Genomic DNA, 23,668 nt, shown 5'->3' with positions numbered 1-23,668 from the left:
ATGGGGATTGGCCCAGGGCAGCAGCAGAGTTCCCGTTGTTACAGCAGCTGACACTTCCCCTGGCAGGGAAAGGTTCGCTGAGCTGAAGCGTTCCGTTCTGCTCCCAGAAGACGATCTGGCATTGATGGTTTTGGCACGGCCTACTCCAGACGATTCCATTGCCATAGTATCCCAGCTCCTGGAACACAAGAATGTGGCTTCTTAGTCTGGGGATTGTGACACCCCCGCCCCCAGGGGGTTGCAAATAGGTGTCAGAGCATCACATCTGCTCCGACCTATCCATATGGTTAAAGGGAAGGGAGAATCCCAGATAGATTGAAGAGCCCTGGTATGGAAAAGCCAAGGACCCCCTGAACTGGAAACAACCACCACCACCCTGGGGAAGGCAAGTCTCTGCTCCAGAGAGGGCAAATCTTTCAAGGGTGAGAATGTCACAGCTGCTGTTTCTGTATTTGGCATCAGAAACCCCCCAGGGAAAGCTGTAGAACTGTTGACCAAAGAGTAGTCGCAGTCTTAAGTAGCTATTTACTCATCTGGGAAGACCTTCCAAGCAACTTCTTCTGTACAGACAGGGATCTAGTCTGAAGTCTAGCCAAAAGGCACCCCAATGGAGCTGGGGAAGAATACACAGTAACCCTTGAATTCCTCACCTGAATTCTTTGTTGTGAATGATTGGCTCAGCTCCATCTAGCTTGGCAGGACATTGCATTTGGACAATGCAAGGTTGAATTGCCAACACCAGGCTCTCCCAGGTTGATGGTGACTGTTTTCCTTTGGACAGGGAAAAGGAGTACTTGTGGCACCTTAGAGACTAACCAATTTATTTGAGCATAAGCTTTCATGAGCTACAGCTCACTTCATCGGATGCATAAAAGTGGAAAATGCAGTGAGGATGTTTTTATACACACAGACCATAAAAAAATGGGTGTTTATCACTTGGAAAGGTTTTCTGTCCCCCAACGCACTCTCCTGCTGGTAATAGCTTATCTAAAGTGATCACTCTCCTTACAATGTGTATGATAATCAAGGTGGGCTATTTCCAGCACAAATCTAGGATTTAACAAGAACATCTGAGGAACGGGGCGGGGGGAGGGGGGTAGGAAAAAACAAGGGGAAATAGGTTACCTTGCATAATGACTTAGGCTTGAAAGAGACTGGGAGTGGCTAAGTTAACTGTATCCAATCTGCAAATTAATTCCAATTCAGCAGTTTCTCGCTGGAGTCTGGTTTTGAAGTTTTTCTGTTGTAATATCGCAACTTTCATGTCTGTAATCGCGTGACCAGAGAGATTGAAGTGTTCTCCGACTGGTTTATGAATGTTATGCCACAAGGGGCCACAGCAATGGTTCTCTCAACCCACCCAGCAATATTGTTAATCTATGCAACTATACCCTTAGCCCAGCAGGAGAAGCTGTCCTATCTCAGGGCCTCTCCTTCTGCCCCTCCACCCCCACGAACACGATACAGTTCTGTGGTGACCTAGAATCCTATTTTGGATGTCTCCGACTCAAGGAATATTTCCAACACTCCTCTGAACAACATACTAATCCACAGAGACCTCCCTACCAACACTACAAAAAGAAGGATTCTAGGTGGACTCCTCCTGAAGGCCAAGACAGCAGATTGGACTTCTACATAGAGTGCTTCCGCTGACGTGCACGGGCTGAAATTGTGGAAAAGCAGCATCACTTACCCCACAACCTCAGCCGTGCAGAACACAATGCCATCCACAGCCTCAGAAACAACTCTGACATAATCAAAAAGGCTGACAAAGAAGGTGCTGTTGTCATCATGAATAGGTCAGAATATGAACAAGAGGCTACTCGGCAGCTCTCCAACACCACTTTCTACAAGCCATTACCCTCTGATCCCACTGTGGGTTACCAAAAGAAACTACAGAATTTGCTCAAGAAACTCCCTGAAAAAGCACAAGATCAAATCCGCACAGACACACCCCTGGAACCCCGACCTGGCATATTCTATCTACTACCGAAGATCCATAAACCTGGAAATCCTGGGCGCCCCATCATCTTAGGCATTGGCACCCTGACAGCAGGATTGTCTGGCTATGTAGACTCCCTCCTCAGGCCCTACGCTATCAGCACTCCCAGCTACCTTCGAGACACCACTGACTTCCTGAGGAAACTACAATCCATCGGTGATCTTCCTGATAACACCATCCTGGCCACTATGGATGTAGAAGCCCTCTACACCAACATTCCACACAAAGATGGACTACAAGCTGTCAGGAACACTATCCCCGATAATGTCACGGCAAACCTGGTGGCTGAACTTTGTGACTTTGTCCTCACCCATAACTATTTCACATTTGGGGACAATGTACACCTTCAAATCAGTGGCACTGCTATGGGTACCTGCATGACCCCACAGTATGCCAACATTTTTATGGTTGACTTAGGGGACGAGAGCTGAGGAAGCGTTGTTCTAATACCCCTACTCTACTTGTGCTATATTGATGACATCATCATCATCTGGACCCATGGAAAAGAAGCCCTTGAGGAATTCCACCATGATTTCAACAATTTCCATCCCACCATCAACCTCAGCCTGGTCCAGTCCACACAAGAGATCCTCTTCCTGGACACTACAGTGCTCATAAGCGATGCTCACATAAACATCACCCTATACCGGAAACCTACTGACCGCTATTCCTACCTACATGCCTCCAGCTTTCACCCAGACCACACCACACGGTCCATCGTCTACAGCCAAGCTCTACGATACAACCGCATTTGCTCCAACCCCTTAGACAGAGACAAACACCTACAAGATCTCTATCAAGCATTCTTACAACTACAATACCCACCTGCTGAAGTGAAGAAACAGTTTGATGGAGCCAGAAGAGTACCCAGAAGTCACCTACTACAGGACAGGCCTAACAAAGAAAATAACAGAACGCCACTAGCCGTCACCTTCAGCCCCCAACTAAAACCCCTCCAACGCATTATTAAGGATCTACAACCTATCCTGAAGGATGACCCAACACTCTCACAAATCTTGGGAGACAGGCCAGTCTTGCCTACAGCCAGCCCCCCAACCTGAAGCAAATACTCACCAGCAACTACATACCACATAACAGAACCACTAACCCAGGTACCTATCCTTGCAACAAAGCCCGATGCCACACCATCACAGGGCCTAATCACATCAGCCACACTATCAGAGGCTCATTCACCTGCACTTCTACCAATGTGATATATGCCATCATGTGCAAGCAATGCCCCTCTGCCATGTACATTGGCCAAACTGGACAGTCTCTATGTAAAAGAATAAATGGACACAGATCAGATGTCAAGAATTATAACATTCATAAACCAGTCGGAGAACACTTCAATCTCTCTGGTCACGCAATTACAGACATGAAAGTTGCGATATTGCAACAGAAAAACTACAAAACCAGACTCCAGCGAGAAACTGCTGAATTGGAATTCATTTGCAAATTGGATACAATTAACTTAGGCTTGAATAGAGACTGGGAATGGCTAAGTCATTTTACAAGGTAACCTATTTCCCCTTGTTTTTTCCTACCCCCGCCCCCGTTCCTCAAACGTTCTTGTTAAACCCTGGATTTGTGCTGGAAATGGCCCACCTTGATTATCATACACATTGTAAGGAGAGTGATCACTTTAGATAAGCTATTACCAGCAGGAGAGTGGGGTGGGGGTACAGAAAACCTTTCGAAGTGATAAACACCCATTTTTTTATGGTCTGTGTGTATAAAAACATCCTCACTGCATTTTCCACTTTTATGCATCCGATGAAGTGAGCTGTAGCTCACGAAAGCTTATGCTCAAATAAATTGGTTAGTCTCTAAGGTGCCACAAGTCCTCCTTTTCCTTTTTGGACAGGGAGTAGTTGCTAGCACAGAGGAAAGCCGAACAATTTGAACTCTGGAAGTTTCTGCTGAATAATAGGACACTTCGTACAAGCCAGGGAAGTGCTGGTCTGGCTGGCTTGCCATGGGGGAGTTCTCATTCAGCTAATGTGTCAGCTTCGTCTACAGTACATTGAGGGGACAGGGAGAAGTGTAGTCAGCAGGGGGAGATATAGCTTGTTAATGCTAAGCATAAGCCTGGATCAGTCTTGTATGGAGGCAGCAGAACAAATAGTTTATGTAGATCACTTTACGTAGTGGGATGCCCAGGCCAATCTCAGGCTAGAAGTCAGTTAGGGCTTGATTTCCATTGGCCCTGAGCACACAAGAGTTCCAAACTGCAGTGAACTGGAGCCATGGACACACTCGGCAACTCAGACAATCCAGCCATAAGGCTTTAATATTCTGCTCGGCCTATAGTACAAGGGGTGACAGGGAATCCAGGGTCTTCACCACCTTAAGATGATCAGTTCTAATCTTACCCGGGAGGTAGCATATGACAGGGGACAGGGTGTTGGGTTCCATGCTGCCCAACTCACCGTGGGTCCTCAGGCAAGTCACTTTTCTGCATTTCCCCTCACCTATCAGAGTGGGATAATGGTGCTTACTTGCTTTGGGACCTATAGGGGAAAATCAAGGAGGGGGCAAGTCTTTGCTGACTCAATCTCACCATGGTGTCCTGGCCTGGACTGCCCCCAGCAGTAGGTACCGTCTATTTGTAAGCAATGGACTCAAGCCAGAGTCACCCTGGGGGTGACCTACGTAAACCAGAGACAGGTGGAAGTGACTCCAACACAGCACGATTTCCAAAATCCGCATTTATTTACATTTCAAGTCCAATCACATGCAAATTCTCTTTTCCTTAACAATAGTGTGATTAGCAAAAAAGATGCATTAGAATTTTAAAATAGCAATTAAATATACAAAAATATAGCTTACAAAAAACAGCGAATGTTTTAAAAAACATTCTGCTGCAGAACTCTTAGTGTACAAACAGTCTATGAACCCAGAGGCATAAACATCTCAGGAGTCACACAGTATTTACAGAGAAGGAGAAAACACCACCCTCCCGCCCCCAACCTAAACCCTTGGTGGCCTAATCACAAGACTGGTCAAATGCTAGCGACAGTTCAGGTACTGATGCTATCAAACTACACAGACTAATTGGTAATGGGACACTTTAGCCCCATTCTAAAAGGATTGGAAAGAACAGTCTACTCTGCCATTAGAAAAGCCTGTACAATGTAATACTGAATGACCCCTTTCTTGCACCCCTTCAGTAGGGAGGGTTGTAAATACTGAAGCAAAAAAGAGAAACTCCTAAGAAAGAGTTCAGGTAATAGCCTGCCCCTTCCATTTACATCCAAAGTCATCTAGAGGCTGATCAATAGATAGTTATCCCCATGACATGGAGTTGGATTCTGATCTCACACTGGTATAAATCCACTGGTGGTCAAGGAGTTACTCCAGATTTTCACTGGGGTGAGAGATCAGACAGGTCAGCCATCCACTGGCAAACAGCTCAATACTGGGGTCACCAAAAACAAGCAAGGGGGAAAGTGAGCTTTCACCAACCATGTAAAGAGTTTTAGGAAGACACATCCAGGAGGACACAGAGCTATGCCCTGCAGCTCCATTTCCTCATCAAGACAATGAAATCTGATCAAGCTTCAGAATCCACCATCACCACTACAAATGCTCTGGACCAATGGGTCAGTGCAACCTGGTTTATGGCAACTAATTAACACTTGGGCCTTTTGCTTTGAAATACACACAAGAGAGTTTTCAAATGTTGACTACAAGTTGCTTAATTTTCTCCAATAAAGGCAGTCAACTTTTGAAAGAAACACAAGACATAAGCACATGGTAGAATCTATACTTCCAAATACCTTCTCTGCCACAAGGTTTAGCTTTTACAGTGAACAGTGTATGTTTTGTATCATAAAAGGAGTTGGCACCAAGGACTGGCCATTCACAGAGATCCTGTCCACTCAACTCCTGGGAATGGAAATTTGCATCTATCATGCACTTGGGAGAGAAACAGCAAGCTAGTAGGGATTATCCATAAGCAACTTGTCCTAGTTCAGCTATAAGAAACCAACCATGAACTGACTGCAACTAGCCTGCTAAAATTAGTGGCCTATTCTCACACAGATATGTACACATGTACCACCCATTAACTGGTGGGAGTTATGGGTACATACTAGAGGAGAGAATACCGTTAGAAGGTCTATATACGAAGGGACCAATCAATCAAGGGAGATACAATTGCATTTGCCATGAGGGCTTCTACTTTCATCCACTGGCTGAATAGGCTCTGACACCTCTCAAGATCAGACCCTATCACACACAAATCCCATTGAAGTGAATGGGAGTTGTGGGTAGGTGGCCTGTCAAACAAATATTTTTGACTAACGAGATTGGGAAAGGGAATCTTACCAGACAGGTATGTGGTTCCTGTGAATATTTTAGCCTAATTCCCCCCACAAGCCCGGATCACTGTCTCAAGGAAGTGCTGAGTTTGCAGGGATCTGTGCCACTTTTGGCCACCAGTTAATGTGAAACACACCACAAATCTGCTCAAGAGCCTGAGTGCTATTTGGCAGAATCTAGTGCTGGGAAATGGAGAGAGGACAACACATTCATATGCTCCGGGATGTGGATATCACCCCTCCCCCCCATACATTTGTGACATATACCGCTGACATTTAAGACATTAAATGGCTCTCTTGAGGTAGTCAATTGCTCTAGAGATACCAGACAGATACTATACACAAGGTGGTGGTGTACCGGTTACAGAGACTAGAGTGGAACTGGCAAACTACCTTCATAACATCCCTCAGCAAGGTGAACCTGAGTACGGTTGAGATGGCTCTAAAATGGACAGCAACAGGAGAAAGGTGGAGTCTCACTGTAACAGCCCTTTAAAATAAAATACATCTCACTCCACTGGTTCATTGACTGCGTGGATGTGATTGGGAGCTGAATATTCTGGTAAAGCCAAAAGGAATAAATCAGCCATGCTGTAGGTACTCGTTCAACCAAACACTGAAGGACGTAGCACACCAGGCAAGTGCAGGGAATTCCTCTGGCCATTTGAGAGGACATTTCAAGTGGCACCAATTCAGACCAGCTTCTGCAAGAGGCTTTTAACCTTCCCCTCTCCCAGTTTTACAGTTGCTGTGCTGACATTATTCTATATATCTGTATGGTTACCAACCCCTATAGGATTTGGGGACCAATCAGAGCATGGCTTCAAGTTTGCTTGTAACTTGATATGATCCAGAGAACCAGAAAAGTTAAGTTTTGTTTCAGAGAATTTAGTGAAACTAAATAAACTAATTATAGATTGAAACTCTCAAGAATGAAGATCTATGCCCAGAACAGACAGCGGTCCTGCAAACAGCATCATGCAGTCATCTCCCTTGCCTCTGTCCCTGCTTTGAAGAGTCACCCCTAGGAACAAGAAGGAAGAAGCGTCCATGGCCCATTTCTCAGCCTTGCTACTCTGATTCCCAACAAGGAATGAGAAATGAGATAAAGTGTCTGGGAATGGAGAGACCAGATGCTAACAAAGGGAATAAGACTGCCAACTCGCAGATCACTCAACCGCCATCATGTGGCCGTGACTTTCAGACACTGCAGACCTAGGCTAGATTACTACCCAGACCTGAAGCTTTTTGCACTATCCTATTACCAACTCACCAACTGAGCCATCAGAAAAAATCCTTAGTGCTGATCCTGCAAACTGTCCTTGCACAGAACTCCATGATTTCTGGAGAAGCTCTGAGCACTGAGAACCTGGAAAGTCAGGAGTTGAATTCATACTAAATTCTAATCCAGCCGCAGGAATGGAGGGACACGGACTCCAGGAGTTGTATGCTGCCAGAGACCAGCCTATGGGTCACTTTTATTTACTGTGGAGACCAAAAGCCACTACTTTCTTAGCGAGCATCCTCAGCGGCCTCGACGTTCAGGGAAGAAATTCACGGATTTTCTCCTGCAGGGCACCTAGGAAGCAGTTCAGCCAGGCTGGCTCTTTTTCCAGGTCACAAGAATGCAGGGATCACACAGTTTTATCCTCAATGATATCTTTCCTGGGTATCTGGCTGGTGAATCTTGCCCATATGCTCAGGGTTTAGCTGATCACCATATTTGGGGTCGGGAAGGAATTTTCCTCCAGGGCAGATTGGAAGAGGCCCTGGAGGTTTTTCGCCTTCCTCTGTAGCATGGGGTACAGGTCACTTGCTGGAGGATTCTCTGCTCCTTGAAGTCCTCAAATCATGGTTTAAAGACTTCAATAGCTCAGACATAGGTGAGAGGTTTTTCACAGGAGTGGGTGGGTGAGATTCTGTGGACTGCGTTGTGCAGGAGGTCGGATTACATGATCATAATGGTCCCTTCTGACCTTAGTATCTATGAATCTATGAATGAGATACAGCACTGTAGCCTGTGTTATTCATCACAGAAATAAAATGCAAACATTATCAGCACAGCCAGGAGACAGCAGGGAAGACACTAAGCCAGCCCTGTCACTTTATATTCATAGTTCAAATCCAGATCTTTGTTCCATTCAGAATACAATCTAAGATACCTAATTGCTTAGGTAAGAGTCTCATATATAAAACGTTCAGAACACAGATTCTTCTGAATGACTTAAAAAATGGCTGTGGCAAAAAAATAAAAGTACACAGAAAGGCTCAGTGGTAGTGGTGGGGGGGTCAGGAAGGGTGCACGTATCACAGGACAGACTATATGGATCAAATCCTGCTCCTAGTGAAGCCCGTGGCAAAAATTCCCCATTGACTTCAGTGGCAGCAGGAGGTTTTTTGTTCAAGTCTGACCTAAATTATTGTGTAGGCACATTGGAAATGCATATATTAGGCTACATTAGAGAGACAAGTCATCAACCCTCTTTGCGGACATCCATCGATAAGCCAGCGTGCCCTGCTTGGCTGGACCAGAGACAGAAAATCGACAGGCTGAGGCATGGTAGGATTGTTGGTTTCATCTGCAAGAGCTGCTGGTGGTGTGGTACTGTACCGTAGCTCTGTAAAGGGTGCAAAGATCAAAGGCACCTAACGTTTCTTTAATCAATACTGCCGATGACTACCAGCTTGGTGCTGATCGACAAAAGGGAAATAACGGCATTTGGACCTTTTCTATTCTGGTTAAATGGGGAATTTGAAGTTCACGATGGACAAAGTGGTTAATGGTAGATGTTCACAACCCATCCTTCTTCCCACTGGTTGTTGCAAAGCTCCTCTGCAAAACTGTTCAGTCATTCACAGCTCATGCAAATACCTGCGAGCAGGCAAATAAGCAGAGTGAACTAGCCACAGGTTAACGTTTATAAACAAATACACGTGCCTTCCCCTCCCATCCCGTCACAATACAGTCTGCAAACAACATGCAGGCTGCAATAGTCAAAGTCAGGGCAGAGGGCACTCACGAGTAAGTGAATCTTCCCCCTCGGATGTCCCCTATCCTGATGCCACAGAGGTTCAGGAGAGTTTTTCCATTGAGATCAATGGCAGCAGGATTTGGCCCTTATAAAGCAATGTTTAGAAGACAAAAGGATTCCTGGTAGTACATGAGATGTAAACTGGATTGGATGTGACAGCAAACAGGGGATATCAGGCTCCTGGAACGTTGTTAAAGAACCAGAGGATCCGCCTTGAATGGGAGTAGCTGTGAGGCTCTCATGGGACGGCACTCAACAGATGCTAAACATGCAGGTGTGTACCTAGGAGGAGAAAGGGCTGGCAAGCCAAGGCAGTAAGCAATATGCACATTTACGGCATTTTAGACAATGGCTAGCTACGTACATTTAACTTCCCTCTGATCCAGTCGCACCTGTACGGTTTATTATTGGTCTAATTCAGGAATCTCAGTAGTGTCAGCACTTTTGAATCACTCAGAAAGCGAAGCTAGAAATCGGAAACCTACCCTGCTTCAATATACTTCGGCCAAACACCAAGGGTACTCCTCAACCCCAAGAAACGTACATACACAAACAGACCTTACGCCCTGCCGCTTATCCCGACACACATCCATTTCAAGTGGGCCACAGAACTCAAAAGGGCGACTTGAATACCTCTGCACCCAGCAGAACGACATGGTACCTCTCTCTAGTTCAGAGCCAAGAGAAAGAAACAAGATAGTCAAGGTTTATCATTGGCTCTGAAGTAAGAGGCAGCAGAGCTCTGCTGAATTTAGTGGACTTGGGCCTGTCTGCGCCAAGGTTAAATCAGCCCTTTGAGATTGTGATTGTGCAGACAGGAGGGTGTGTGGGAGAGTGAGGCGGTGTACTGCAATCATGCTTCACCAACTACACAAGACGGGAAGAAAAGCATGTAACCGTTGGGCCTTGCACTTAGATTTTTCAAATGGGCTTTTTTATTGCAGAGGAAAATAAGGACACGTGTATGGCTGCTGTGCAGTTTGCAGTAAGTGCCTGTGTCCAAAGCCAGCTTTAATGCCAGCGCTTGGTAGGAAATCATCCCGTCACTTTTCAGAACACTCGGGGGCAATGGATGTTCTCAAGATCAGATCCAACCTCACTGCTCCTCTGGGGTCACGTAAAGGTTGATTCTCAGAGATGAAGACTGGAGAGCCGTGGGCACTCAGCATCTCCGACACAATCAGGCCATACGTGCACATTAGAGTGACCCAGTTCCCTTACTGGACAGTACCTGCAAACCTTCCCCTGGAACTACTTCAGCCCAGAGTGCTTATGCGCGTCCACTGTCTTGGAGGCAGACTGGTCTAGTGCTGTCCCTGCTAACAGGATATTGTCAAAATTTAAATTTCCGAGTAATCCCACAACTTCAGGAAATTCTCCTTAAAGGAACAATGTAAAACCCTTGCTCATTTCTCCAGCCACTAGCAATTCAGCGTGAGGTAATCACTGGCTGGGTTTGGCCTTATGGAGACAGTTTTTAAAGGGGGTGTGAAGGTTGGTTTTGTTTTTTTGAGATGAGAAGATGTCCACTGGCTGCATAGGATCTGCCATTCAAGGTACCCAGGGGCCAGGGTCTTGAAAGACTTGCCCTTGTAAGTTCTCTTATTGTGCTCGTAACATTATCCCTCCTACTCAGCACACCATATAGTCAACTAGCCAGAAACAGGTACCAGGCCTACACATGTAATATCGGCGACAGGGTCCGTCATAAAGTGCTCTCAAAAACCCAAACACATAGGCTTGTTGTTGCCTTTTGTCTTCTTGTTGCGCTGGTGGCATATTGCTTTGGTTGTTCTGAAGTCCAAGCATCTGGCCCCATCCCCTAAAGTGCATCGTGGGAGCTCTTCATGAGACAAAGGGAATCCTGGTAGATGCACCAAGGCTGTAAGGAACAGATTCAGAGATCTGCGATTCTCTGCATAAGTCCATCGTTTTCATCCTTGTGATTTTTTTGTGATGGAAGTGTCCTTTGCTTAGGAGAAGCTATACAATGTTCTCTGCCCCAGGCAGTGGTCCCTGGGGAGGCCCATGGTCCTGCTTATTATGGAGTTGTGCCAGCTGTAGGACAGGCATGTTGCAGAGTGGACACACTTTTCGCACCTCCAACCACTTAATGAGGCACCTGGGAATGAAGAAAAGAGGACAGAGTTAATTCACACTGAACCCGATTACCACCACTGAACACTTTGTACATTTCTCTGGCCCCCCTCATTTGAGCGCCTCCTCTCACTTGCCAAACATTAATTCTCTCAGCCTTTTGGAGGCAGAAATCATTATCTCCATGTGAAAGCTGTGGAAACAGAGCGAAGTGAAATGACTTACCCAAGTTCACGTAGAGAGTCAGCGACAAAGCTGGAATCAAGCCCCAGACTCCTGGCTTCCACACTCACCTGCCATTTTCATCCTATTAGGCGCATTTCTACCTCCAGAGTTTTAGTTCATCTTAAAGTCCCTCTTTGCATTCACGTGTAGAAAGTCAGTTTTATACAGTGAACAGACATTTTTATAGCTGGAAAATCGCTGTGCCAGCTCGATACTGGAACTTGTCAGAGATAATCTCACCCAAAGAATTTTAAAATTCGCACCTCCACCCCCTTATGCAAATAAAAAAACTGCACTTAAACATGCCTGATTCTGCTGAACTGGGATGAATGCCATTATGGACTTCTGCGGTGATGCTCACTGCTGCAATGCTGCTTTCTTTTTAAAGAGCAAGCACCATCCAAGCAAACCCCCATCCTTACAGAAGCCCCGAAACGGTCACAGCTGGCATCCTCAACTCAAGCTCTGGCCTTCTGCCGACCCCCCAACACAGAGACGAGCTCTTCAGAGGCTGCTTTGCACGCAGCACGCTTGGAGAATTAGGCCCAGAGTGTTGCTGTGTTAGCACAACCCTGCTGGTAGCAATCCCACCTCAGAGCAAAATATCTGGCAGATTTGAGCCCGGTCCCAGGACTTGGGTTCACACCAAAACTGCAGCATGGGAAGTACTACGTGCCGGATGTCAATTCTGACCATCTTTGGCAGGTCAACAGGGGGAAGGTAAAGAACCAGTGACATTTTCCAAAGGGAGGAGGGGTTAACTCCAGCTTCTTCACCAGTATTCTCTTTCCCCTGGGGAACAGGCTCTAGTACCCAAAGGCTGCATTTGAGCTATTGCTAAGTCACAAAGCTCTGCTCCTGCAGGGTGCAAAGCAACCTCAACTCCCACTGAAGCACGGGAGGTGCTCAGCACTTTGCAGGATTGGGTCCTAAGCTACCAGTGTCTGGCTTTTTTCTTTCAAAAGGCTTTTTGGGATGCCTTGTGCACAAGAGAGATAGTCTATTACTGATCTAGCTCCAGAAGCTCATGCAGCTCTTTCTAGTAGAGCGTGCTGCATCTCTGTACAGAGCGTGTGGAATATCTGTCGTGGAACACTATGATCTAAAGGCATGAACAGGTGCAATGCAGAAAAACACAGACATGCACAGAGGGCCATTACAGCTAGAATGATTTATGGATCTGCAGATTTTTGAGGGAGTAAAGTCACAAAACCTACTTCCACGTCCAGATCTGGGTCACTGAAAAACCACCTTTGCATGGCGGGGAAAGCATTTTTCCACTCTCTGTTTAGGTTGCATGCTTTGGGGGAGGGGGAAATTATGCATTCATACCATGGGAACACACAGCACTGCTTTAGAGCAAATCTGAGGCTGTGTCTACACTATGCACCTTACAGCTGTAAGGTACGTGGTAAAGTACGCAGTATAGTTGCTCTGTCTGCAGGAAAGAGCTCTGCTGCCTACAAAATAAAACCACCCCAACAAGGGGAGGTAGCTTTGTCGGTGTGAGAGTGTCTCCTGCCGACAAAGTGCTGTCCACACCGGCGCTTTTCGTTGGTAAAACTTTCGTTGGTGGGGTGTGGTTTCTTCACACCCCTGACCGACAAAAGTTTTACCAACGGAAGTGCAGCGTAGACATAGTCTAACAGTTCCTTTACATAGCCAACAATTAGAATCACTTGGTGGACAGCAAGCTGGGGGAAGCGGAGGGAGGGGGAGAGTGGATGAGCTTTTACTGTGTGTTAGCTCAACTAAAATCCTGTTGCAGGGTGTGAAGTTCAGAACTAAACTGGAACGTTCCAGCCCAATAGCTCTAGAGTGCTGTTGGCCTCTCTCCAGCCAGGGATAGAGGGAAAGGTGACTGCAGTGGGATTTAGAGGCCAGCCATGGCCCCTCCCTCTCCCACATCGTACGCTATACAAGAACAATACATAGCCTACAAATTAACAGGATAACTGCATTTCAGGACAAGTATTTACTTCATTGCTAGCCTTACTGCTACGACCTCGGTGGAGGTCTTCATTCGTTGCCACCCCAATCACTGTAAGCTTCCTCCACCCTGCGTTCTACTCTCTCCACTCCAGCCTGTCAGAAAGGTTACTGGCAAGATTATCTTCCTTTCAGGCCATTCTGATCACATCTCCTCTGCCACTCAAGTCCCTTCACCTCCTTCCCTCTCTCTTTACACATCCAGTTCCAGCTATTAATTCATCAGCCTCTGCACGCCTCTATTCTCACCTCCAGCTCCTCATACATCCCTTGCTACTCCTCACCCGATCTTATCTGGATTTCCATCACCCACTCCACACTTCATGGTCCACATACGCTTTGAGATGCCTTGTATACCCTTTGCCAAGTACCTTTGCTCCCTTCCAAACTCTCCGGGAAGGCTCGCCTGTCCCCACCAGGCAAGCCAGTCCCATGCTGCGTGTCCTGCTTTGTTTTGAGCATTCTGCGTTGCAGCGAGCTGTGCTTTTAGAATGAAGGCCCACCCTGGGCAGGTTTCACTGTGCAAGATGTGGTACAGCGCCGCATACACCTCCTGGAACCCTAGACTTCCAACGCAAGTGAATGTGTGACAAGACAAGTCTCTCCATTAAAGGCAAGGCTCGTGCACAGACAACTTTTCCCACCAACTTTCAAGGCAACTGTGACTAGATTTCCAAAGCTTTAGTAAACATGGCTCAACTTAATACAGTAAACGAGGCCTTATTAAAGAGGAGTAGCATTTGTTAATCCTTTAGAACACAGCACAGGCAGATGCTCACAATATAAGCCTTTGTAATTCAGAGGCCATCAATTACTTAGTGCTGCCAGTGTTTCCAAGAGACTTGCAAGGCTTTTGTAAACATAACTTTGGTCTTTTGTACCGACTGGTAGCTCGGCACTTACTTTCTGTGGAAGGCATGTTTACATGGACAGATTCCCAACTCATCTTTGGGCTTGAATTCCTCCAAACAAACGGCACAGATCTGAAAGGTGAGAAAGCAGAGAGACAATGGAATCAGTTGATGGAAAACTTTCTGAATACATACTCTGTAGGTAAGGCTAAGTCAATGGAAACATTCCCCAAGGAACCTCTCCACCAAACTGCTCTCTTGACTAACACTGGAGTATTTTAAAGAACTCTGTTTCATCTTGTTTCGTCAGGGATGCAGATTTGTCAAATGGTCTCACTACGACTCTGCCTTGGGACAGAACACACTTCAGCGAAAATGGGTTACGTTATTCACTTGTGATCCTAACAAAAATATTGTAGGGGGAAAACATCCAGAGGCCAGAGTTACAGGCCTGGTTTACACTACATAGTGAGGTCGACATAAGCTGCCTTGCATCCATCTACGTTTGGAAGTATCTTCACTTAAATTTGGCTCCCGCTGACATAAGTGCCTCCTCTCTATGCCGATTTAGTAACACTACCTCCCCGAGCGGCATAGAGTCACGCTACATGTAATTTGGTTAATGCAGTGTCAGTATAGACACTGCGTAGCTTATGTTGACTGCTAAGGGCCTTCAGGAGCCATCCCACACTGACAAGACGATCGATACAAGCGCTTCTGGGGAGGACGTGCAGCACCCACACAAGGAGCCACGGGTGTACATGCACAAGTGATTTAATACCTGCAGTGGCTGTCTGCCAACATAAATTAGGTCGACATAATTTTGTTGTGTAGACATGGCCACAGTGAACCTGAAGTCTTGACATTTGGACACAACTCTGACATCACTGCCTTTCTGAAGGGCTAAGCTTCTTCTCAATGTTTTTCCTCTAGTATGGGCAAACCCAGAGAGAGTATAAGGGAACGGCAAGTGGTCTGTGCTGTGCAGAACCTGTCCTGTGAGGCTTATGCTGAGTAACCATGCACAGCCCAATCGGAGTTTGGTATAGTCACATGTGTCAGGGTTGGGAGAGTTTAAGTGATAAGTAACCAAGGGCCTCAGTTCGTTAATCTGACACATTAATCCAAATCAAAGAGTTTAACATTCTCTGCATTTAATACAAATGACTGGGCTCTAATCACCCCAACACAACTTATCGCCTTTTATCGCTGAAGATGATCAGACAGATGGTCAGTCTACATAGACTACCCGACCGCCCTCTCCCCCACCTTGTGACATGCTCTTGGTTTAAAAAAAAGTTCTCTTAGCATGTAAAACTCACTCCCACACAACTGTCACTAGCTCTTCATTGACACTCTTGGCTTAACTGTCAATAGCAGCCACACCTCTCTGGCAATAGGCTCCTAGATCCAGCCAACTTTCCACTGTTGACCACTGGGATATTTCAAGAGAGATAATCAGTAAGCATAGTAAATATGCACTTGCAGAAAGGCACCAAGATACTCAGTGATCTATGGAAATGATGCCAGCAAAGCAGAAGCACTCAGGAGATTGTTAATGATCCATTTGACTTTCCGAAGTGAACAACTAAAGCTTATGCACACAAGAAACAGAGACTTCTTTCCTACTCAGTATGGAAACCCTGTAAATGACATGTTGTCTGGCAGTAATATCCTATTTATAAAATTCATGATGTCCTTCACTCACTACAGGAGTGCTGGACAATTTGTACAGTGGGGGTGCTAAGAGCCAGTGAACCAAACTGTAATCCCTGTATATAATGGAAATCACTTCAAGCCAGGGGGAGCTGCAGCGCCCTCTGCACCCCTAACTCCAGAACCTATGTACCACTAACCCACTGGATTGCTGGTAAAAAAAAATTATTAGGTGGGGAGATATTTGTAGCTGAATTTACAGGTCAAATAGCCTGCCTTATACCTGACCTAGCCAGGGTTTGTGCTGTACAAGATACCCAGAGAATCCTTCCAAATCACCTTAATCCTGGCCCGTAAGGACTCCTGCTATTCCAACTCTTCAGCCTCTCTTATTTCAAGACTACTGTGTGGGTGCTTTCCATGGTGTGGATAGCTCTTTGTTAAGAATCACGTTCCCATCTGCACTGTGGAAACTACTCTTTTTTGGGTGGGAGGGGCTTAGTATAATACATAGTTTAGTCATATAGTACGGACAGGCTGACCCGGGTTTCAACGGTCGTCCCAGACCATGCTACAACCTTGGACTGTATTGGTTTGGGAGGAGGTGAAAATACAACTCAGTCAAATTACAGTAGAATCTCAGAGTTACAAACAACTCGGGAATGGTGGTTGTTTGTAACTGTGAACAAAACATCATGGTGGTTCTTTCGAAAGTTTACAACTGAACATTGACTTAATACAGCTTTGAAACTTTACTACGCAGAAAAAAATTCTGCTCTCTCTTTATTTTTTTAGCAGTTTACGTTTAACACAGCACTGTACTGTATTTGCCTTTGGGGAGGGGAGGGTCTCTGCTGCAGCCTGATTATGTACTTCCGGTTCCAAATGAGATGTGTGTTTGACTAGTCAGTTCGTAACTCTGAGGTTCAACTGTACAATGTAAGTCCTGGGATTGCTACGCTATAATTGGGTTTCTCAACATGAAAGCTCCTACAGTGCAGATGGCTCCCAAGTTGGACTTCCCCCAACCTCATTTCCATTAGATCTACAGCAGGGAAAAGACTAGGGCTTTCACCACTCCACTACTCTGCAACTACCCTTCTTTTAGATCCACTTTGACTCCTTTCCACTGGGAAAGCCCAGTCTGATTTCCTTTCTAACATTTATTCTGTGTGTTCCTCTTCCTCAGCAGTGGTCTACAGGGAGACTGCCACCATGGTTGACGTCAAACATCCATACTTTGCCTATGAGAGCGTTATTCTCTTCTACACTGGGTTGAGCTAGTTAGAAACCAGATTTAAAACCACTTCAGGCCAGCTCAGTTTTAAAACAGGGGTTGGCTAGCTAGTGTTAAGCCCACGTTTAGAAACAGTATTTTAGGCTAAATCTTCACCGTATGAAAAACTAGGAATGAGGTCCTGGTTAGGAGTAGGGGTATAGGCTAGGAGAGAGTTTCTAAGTTTGGTATAGATGCAGTCTGATCCCATCCACCCAAGATGGCTGACCAGTCATGCTAATCCAGTTCAGCAAACACAGCAGGTGGCCCAGTGTGGGTGGGGTCCTTCTGAGTTACTTGCCTTCTGTGAGGCTAATGCAGAAGTGTCTTGTAAAAGATAAAATAGAGAGACTACAAACTTAAGAGGCACATGATCTAGTGGCATAAACCTGGGAGCCAGTAACTCCTAAACTCTAATCCTGACTCAGCCACCTCGGTCACCTTGGGCAACTCACTTAACCGCTCTGCCTGAGTTCCCCCATCTGCAGAATAGGGATAATACTCATCTCCCTCACAGAGTGTTATGAAGGCTAGTGAAAATCTGCCCAGGGCTTTGTATATGTGAAATAGTACAGAAGTAGTATCTATAATGATCACCTCCTGGCTTTCCAAGCCCTAAATACGAAGGAACAGAATGTTAAATATCCTGAAATACAAGTAAAATGAGAGCTGATTGAAGCTCGTTAAAGGTGGCTTGTTATCGGAAGTGCTTGTATGAGGAATACATTTTGATTCCTTCCTCTGAATCGCAGGTTCCCTCTCACCCATTTTTGATGCTTCCAACTCCTTTCACCTCTGACTCTTCACTGAAACGATCCTTTCACTGGGGCTGCATCATCGATACTTGTGCTGGCAGTAGTGCAGGGCTCTTTAATGTGCTGTGCTGTATTTTGATGCTGTTCTTCTCATGAAACTGGAAGCTCCCAAAAGGCTGAGCAAAGAGACCATCTGTCCCAGGGCAGCACGCTCTAAGGGCCAGAGCTGCAGGAACACAAGGAGTACTTGACTGCTCAAGCCTTTTCCAAGGGAGTAAGATCAACTGAGTATATCCAGTCATCAGTCTCAAGTTCTCTTTACAGATCAGATCAATCCTGCAGCTCAGGCAAACTCTCACAGACTTCAGTGGAGCTTTGCCCGAGTCGAGCCCTCAGGATTGGGCCCCAGAGTGCTATCCAGACTTCTTTTCTCCAGTACCGTGAACACACAGTTTGCTCCATGTTAAGAGCCTGTCAAGTGGCACTACAGAAAATAGAGCAGATGTGCGGACTCAAAGAGCTTTACGGGTTCCTTTCCCTCCTGAGTGTCTGCTAGCTGTCACGAGCAGCAACTGGTGCCCCAAAGGTGAACTGGAGTCTGTTCATCTTCCTTCCTAAGCCAAGTTGCTGAAGCCCCATAATTATTTCTGCTGCTCTTCTTTGAAGTCTCTCCAGCTCGCCTACATCTTCCTGGTAAAGAGGTGCCTGGAAGTGAACGCTGCACCAGGGCCTTAAGTACCGTGAACGAGAGGCACCACAGGTGGACTGAGTATTAATATCATTCCAGGTGCAGTCTCAGGTGTATCTCAGCTCCTTCGGTAAATAAACATTCCCACCGCACACCGTGAACGCTTCACAGTGGCAGGGCAGATGCTGTGAAGAGTGTACGCTGGTTAAGATAGCCACTGCTGCATCCCCAGAATACTGGACATGCCAGTACTTCTGGGAATGGTGTGGGCCCAGGTGTGATCCCATTTGTGAGACCTTGCACATATGGTATGTGCAAGGTCACACCGCATGGAGGACGCCATTTTGAAGAGCACACTGCTCCGCCTGCATCGGTGTGACCACAGAAAAAGGGGACCGCCTGCCTTAAAACCAGGCGAAAGGCCTGCCTAACTCTGGCTGCTGGATGAAGCAGGCACACACGTATTACTGCAAGTCTAATTATCAGAGGTAGATGAGAAAATGGTGTTTCTGATGGGGAATATTTTTGAGACCGTCCAGCAAATTTCAGTAGTCCTGTGGGATATTCCTTCCCTACCCTTTGTTATCAAATTTTTGTTCCCCATGTTCCTACTTTCCAATTGTGATCAAGTTGCCCCTTAAGCTTCTCTTTGTTGAAATAAACAGATTGAGCTCCTTGAGTTTTTCACTACAAAGCATGGTTTCCAATCCATTAATCATTCTCATGGTTCTTCTTTGAGCCCTCTCCAATCTATCAACATCCTTCTTCAATTGCGTACACCAGAACAGGACACAGTATTCCAGCAGCAGTCACACCAGTGCCAAATACAATTTCAACCCATAACAATGTACACGTACATCTAGGCATCTGGTGAAGGGGGCAGGGTGGTGAGGGTTGGGAGAAGTGGTGCTAATTGGTGCACGCTCCACCACAATCCTGGAAGTTAAACGCTGGAGTAAGTTGCCTAGGGAGGTTGTGAAATCTCCATCATTGGAGATTTTTAGGAGCAAGTTAGACGAACACCTGTCAGGGACGGTCTAGATAATACTTAGTCCTGCCCTATGTGCAAGGGATTGGATCAGATGACCTCTCGAGGTCCCTTCCAGTCCTATGAGTCTAAGGGCGCAGTGTTTTTGCTAAAGTAATCAGCAGCGGCATAATTCTGAATGTACCAAAGTAGACATCTTGCTGGTGTGAATGGGTGCCCTTTCTACCTCTCAAGGTATCGTTTATCTGCAGACTCAGGAAGGCAGCATTGTTACGGCTCATACTGTGAAGGAGATCTCTGCAATCATAATGGACAGAAGCAAAGGTGGCTGGGTGTTTTTAAATTGGAATGAAGTCCCACGGAGTTTACTCAGCCCAACTCAGGTAGCAACCAGAAACGTACCTGTCTGACCCATTACCAAGTCTTGGCCAGACTGAGCCAGAAATCACCTTTATACTGTTATATTTGACAGGTTTCAGAGTAGCAGCTGTGTTAGTCTGTATCCGCAAAAAGAAAAGGAGTACTTGTGGCACCTTAGAGACTAACAAATTTATTTGAGCATAAGCTTTCGTGAGCTACAGCTCACTTCATCGGATGCATTGAGGGACCCACATTTGACTCTCTCTTTTATCTACAGTTTTCTATCATCTTACATACATTATTTCTGTCCCCAAATGCTTCACCCCCACCCCCGAGTCACCCCAAACCAACCCAACATCCTGCCCAAACCTCAGTGTAGGAGCATTCCTGATCCAGCAACAGCAAATCATGTGATACAGAAGTATTTCAGAGTCAGGCTTCCAGTTGTTTCATTAACAAATTAGACTTCTAAAAAATTCTAGGACACACCATGACAATGGCATCTGTTTACATTTAGCTAGTTCGGGGACTGGGGATGTGCGTTACATAACATACATATTGTGCTCCCAGTGCCCCATGACTGCTGCAGACCCTCTGTCTGACCAACACAGTATGCTGCCTCAGGCCACGGGTGTCTGTCCATTGCAGTTACTCAACCCTCCATTATTTCTGCTTTGTTCTGGTCTCTTTTGCTGCCTCTATCCCTATTAATTCATGGCAACAACTGGAGTCAACAGAAGCAGAGAGACGGTGTGCTGTGGGGGCTGTCCTTTCAGAAACCTGTCTTCTGCAGAGAGTCACACAAACATTTTGGCTACAGCGTTGAGTACTACGCCATGGCTGCGTTAGGGAGATGCACTTTGGCCACCCAGAAACGGAATGGAAACGAATGTGTTTAAGTTTAAGCGGGACAAGAGCTGACAGTTTAGTCATTAGTCTGTTCTGATCACCTTCCTGTAACATTGAAACCACATTAAAAATCCAAACTGGGTTACTAAGTAACAAGGATGTGGCAACAGCTCCTCACTACTGTAAACAACCTTTCTGTTCTTAGACAACCTGGTATTCAACTCCTTTCCCACTTACAAGTCTACAGTAAAACACTGGCTATGCTGCAATCAGAGAGGTTGGGTGTACAGTCCCCCTTGTGCTGGGGCCTTCACTAAATCCAGAATGTTTTCCCTCATTAGTAAGATCTCCACCACTCATTTCTCTCAGCCATTTCTATCTTCCTCCTTGCCGGCTTCTATCTCACCTCTTGCCTTGCTTCATTCTTTCCAAAAAACAGCCAACAAGCCATTCAGTCATAGATGCCAACCCCCCACTCATATCATAATTTCATGGCATCAAGTTTTGTGGACAAAGCCTTCCAGACAAATTGATCTTAGATGCAAACTCTGTCCCTCCCTCCTCCAATTAAAATATTAGCATAAAAACCCATTTTTTAGTCCTGGGGGGCTTAAGTTGGGACATTGAGTTCTGCACAGGTGCCTAAATAATCATTTGGGGGCACATGATTGGTATTCTGGAACTTAAGTACCAACCAGGTGTAAACCACTGTTGTTTGCTGTGTTGGTCCCAGGACAATAGAGAGACAAGGTGGGTGAGGTCATATCTTTTACTGTACCAACTTCCACTGGTGAAAAAGACAAGCTTTCAAGCTTCCACAGAGGCGTACAAGACATTACCTCACCCATGGTGTCTCTCTAATCTGATATAAATGCAGAAATGAGCACCTGTAACAACACTGATCGAGAACAATCAATTGTTCTATTTGCTCCTGACCTATTTACACCATAAATTGTAACATGGCGGACTTTTCTTTTCATTTGTTCCCTCTTAGCTGTAGATTTTTGGTTATTCTTTATTTACTCTGCCCATCTCCCTCAACCACAAGTCTGCACTAGTGAATAGAAGCCGGAATGTGTGAACTCTACACGAGTTGTATAATCATTCCAGAAAAGGAACGTGACAAACAGCTGACTCCTGAACTGCAGAAAGAGGCCTTGCTCTGTAGGCGTAACTCATTGCAGCCCAACAATACTTGCTTACCTCATGCAGATTAAGCTCTTTTACTTTTTCCTTTAGAATAACCTGCAAGACAGAGAGACAGCATTAGGACCGGGACTTCTACCATTTCTGATCGCTGTACTTCAATTGTCTGGTGCCAATTACATCAATTGGGTCTTCAGAGATTTCCTTTTAAATAAATAAAGCTGATGTAAATAATTTCCTTTGTATTTAATCTTTAACGGAAGTAATTTAAAAGTGAAAATTTCTGTGCAGTATTTCCCCCACTTTAGCTATATGGATTGAATATCCCTAACAACCAGTGAGGAGGGAGGGTCCCCTGAGCCTGAACATCAACAAAGCAATTTTTAGCTCTGCAATGGGAGCCCAAGTCAGCTGACCCAGGCCTGCTGTGGGTCTTTTACTCCACTACTCTAAGTTTCTCCTGTGCTTCCCCAGGAACCTGGAGCTTTGAAGGAGGGCATTTTATATAGATTTACAGATAGTTCATGAACGTAGATATTTTTGAACACTGATATACATGTGTAGGCAAATTATAGCTAATATTTTTAGAAGTTTAAAAACAAAAAAACCCACCAGAAACTCGACAGCCTAAATAAACCAGACATGAATATTAAACTAGTAAAAACAGTTTTCAAAATGCTCGCCAAGAACACATTTGAGAGGGAAGGCAGCTATTGTGCAGATTACAACTGCTAATCCAAAAAAGGGGATGAAATCTAGAGAACCTCCTTCTGAAATCAAGTATGCCATGTTCCCATATTTGTTTGATGAACTTCATTATTCAGATATTTCCTCCTCTTACCAATTCATCCTTTTTCCCTTGTTTTTGTTCAGAGTTCTGTGTCCCCTTTGGCTAACTAGCAGGGAGTAGGACTGTAATCAAAGCATTGTAAATTTGTAATGTTATTAGTGTCAGAATGCTTGCTCAGACTACAGAATTGAAAGATAAATTACCAAAACTAAAGAACCCTGAGCCACAAGGTGGGTGAGGACCAGCTTCTATTGTTGGAAGAGATTGGGTCTGGAGAAGGTAACCAGAGTGTCACGACTAAATAGAGGCTGGGACAGATTGTTATACATGAGGGGCCAACACATGTTGCAAAAAAACACTTAAAATGAAAGAGGCAATTAACACCTCTGCAGTTGTAAGACAAAGGAGGGATATTAGGTTACAAATTGTTGCATTGAGCCATAAAATCAGTGTCTCTGAGATGATTTTCAGTGTCTAGCACAATTATGAATTTAAGTTCCCAGGCTCGTCTTTTGAAAGACTTTCAGGTTTCCTTTGAGGACCAGGACTGAGAGGTCAGATATGGAATGATTGCTTTGTCAAGAGTGTTTGCTCATTGGTGATAAGGAGTTTTTGTCTTTTATTATTTTTGTCTGAGTT

General features: G+C 45.5%; 1 protein-coding gene across 1 annotated transcript in view; it reads right to left on the bottom strand.

The window, feature by feature from the left end:
* Positions 1 to 4,713: 4,713 nt before the first annotated feature.
* The window catches only part of RNF24 (ring finger protein 24), a 75,002-nt gene continuing 56,047 nt past the window's right edge, over positions 4,714 to 23,668 (bottom strand). The window contains exons 4-6 of the mRNA XM_077816021.1: positions 22,297 to 22,338; positions 14,574 to 14,653; positions 4,714 to 11,481 (exon numbers count right to left, since the gene is read on the bottom strand). Of these exons, the coding sequence (XP_077672147.1) occupies positions 11,343 to 11,481; positions 14,574 to 14,653; positions 22,297 to 22,338 (261 nt within the window). The 3' untranslated portion in view covers positions 4,714 to 11,342. The remainder of the gene's footprint in view (positions 11,482 to 14,573; positions 14,654 to 22,296; positions 22,339 to 23,668) is intronic.

Source organism: Eretmochelys imbricata, chromosome 4, assembly GCF_965152235.1.
Source record: "Eretmochelys imbricata isolate rEreImb1 chromosome 4, rEreImb1.hap1, whole genome shotgun sequence".
Taxonomy (NCBI): domain Eukaryota; kingdom Metazoa; phylum Chordata; order Testudines; family Cheloniidae; genus Eretmochelys; species Eretmochelys imbricata.
Note: the sequence above shows the minus strand (reverse complement) of the source record. Positions and strands in the feature narration are given on the sequence as shown.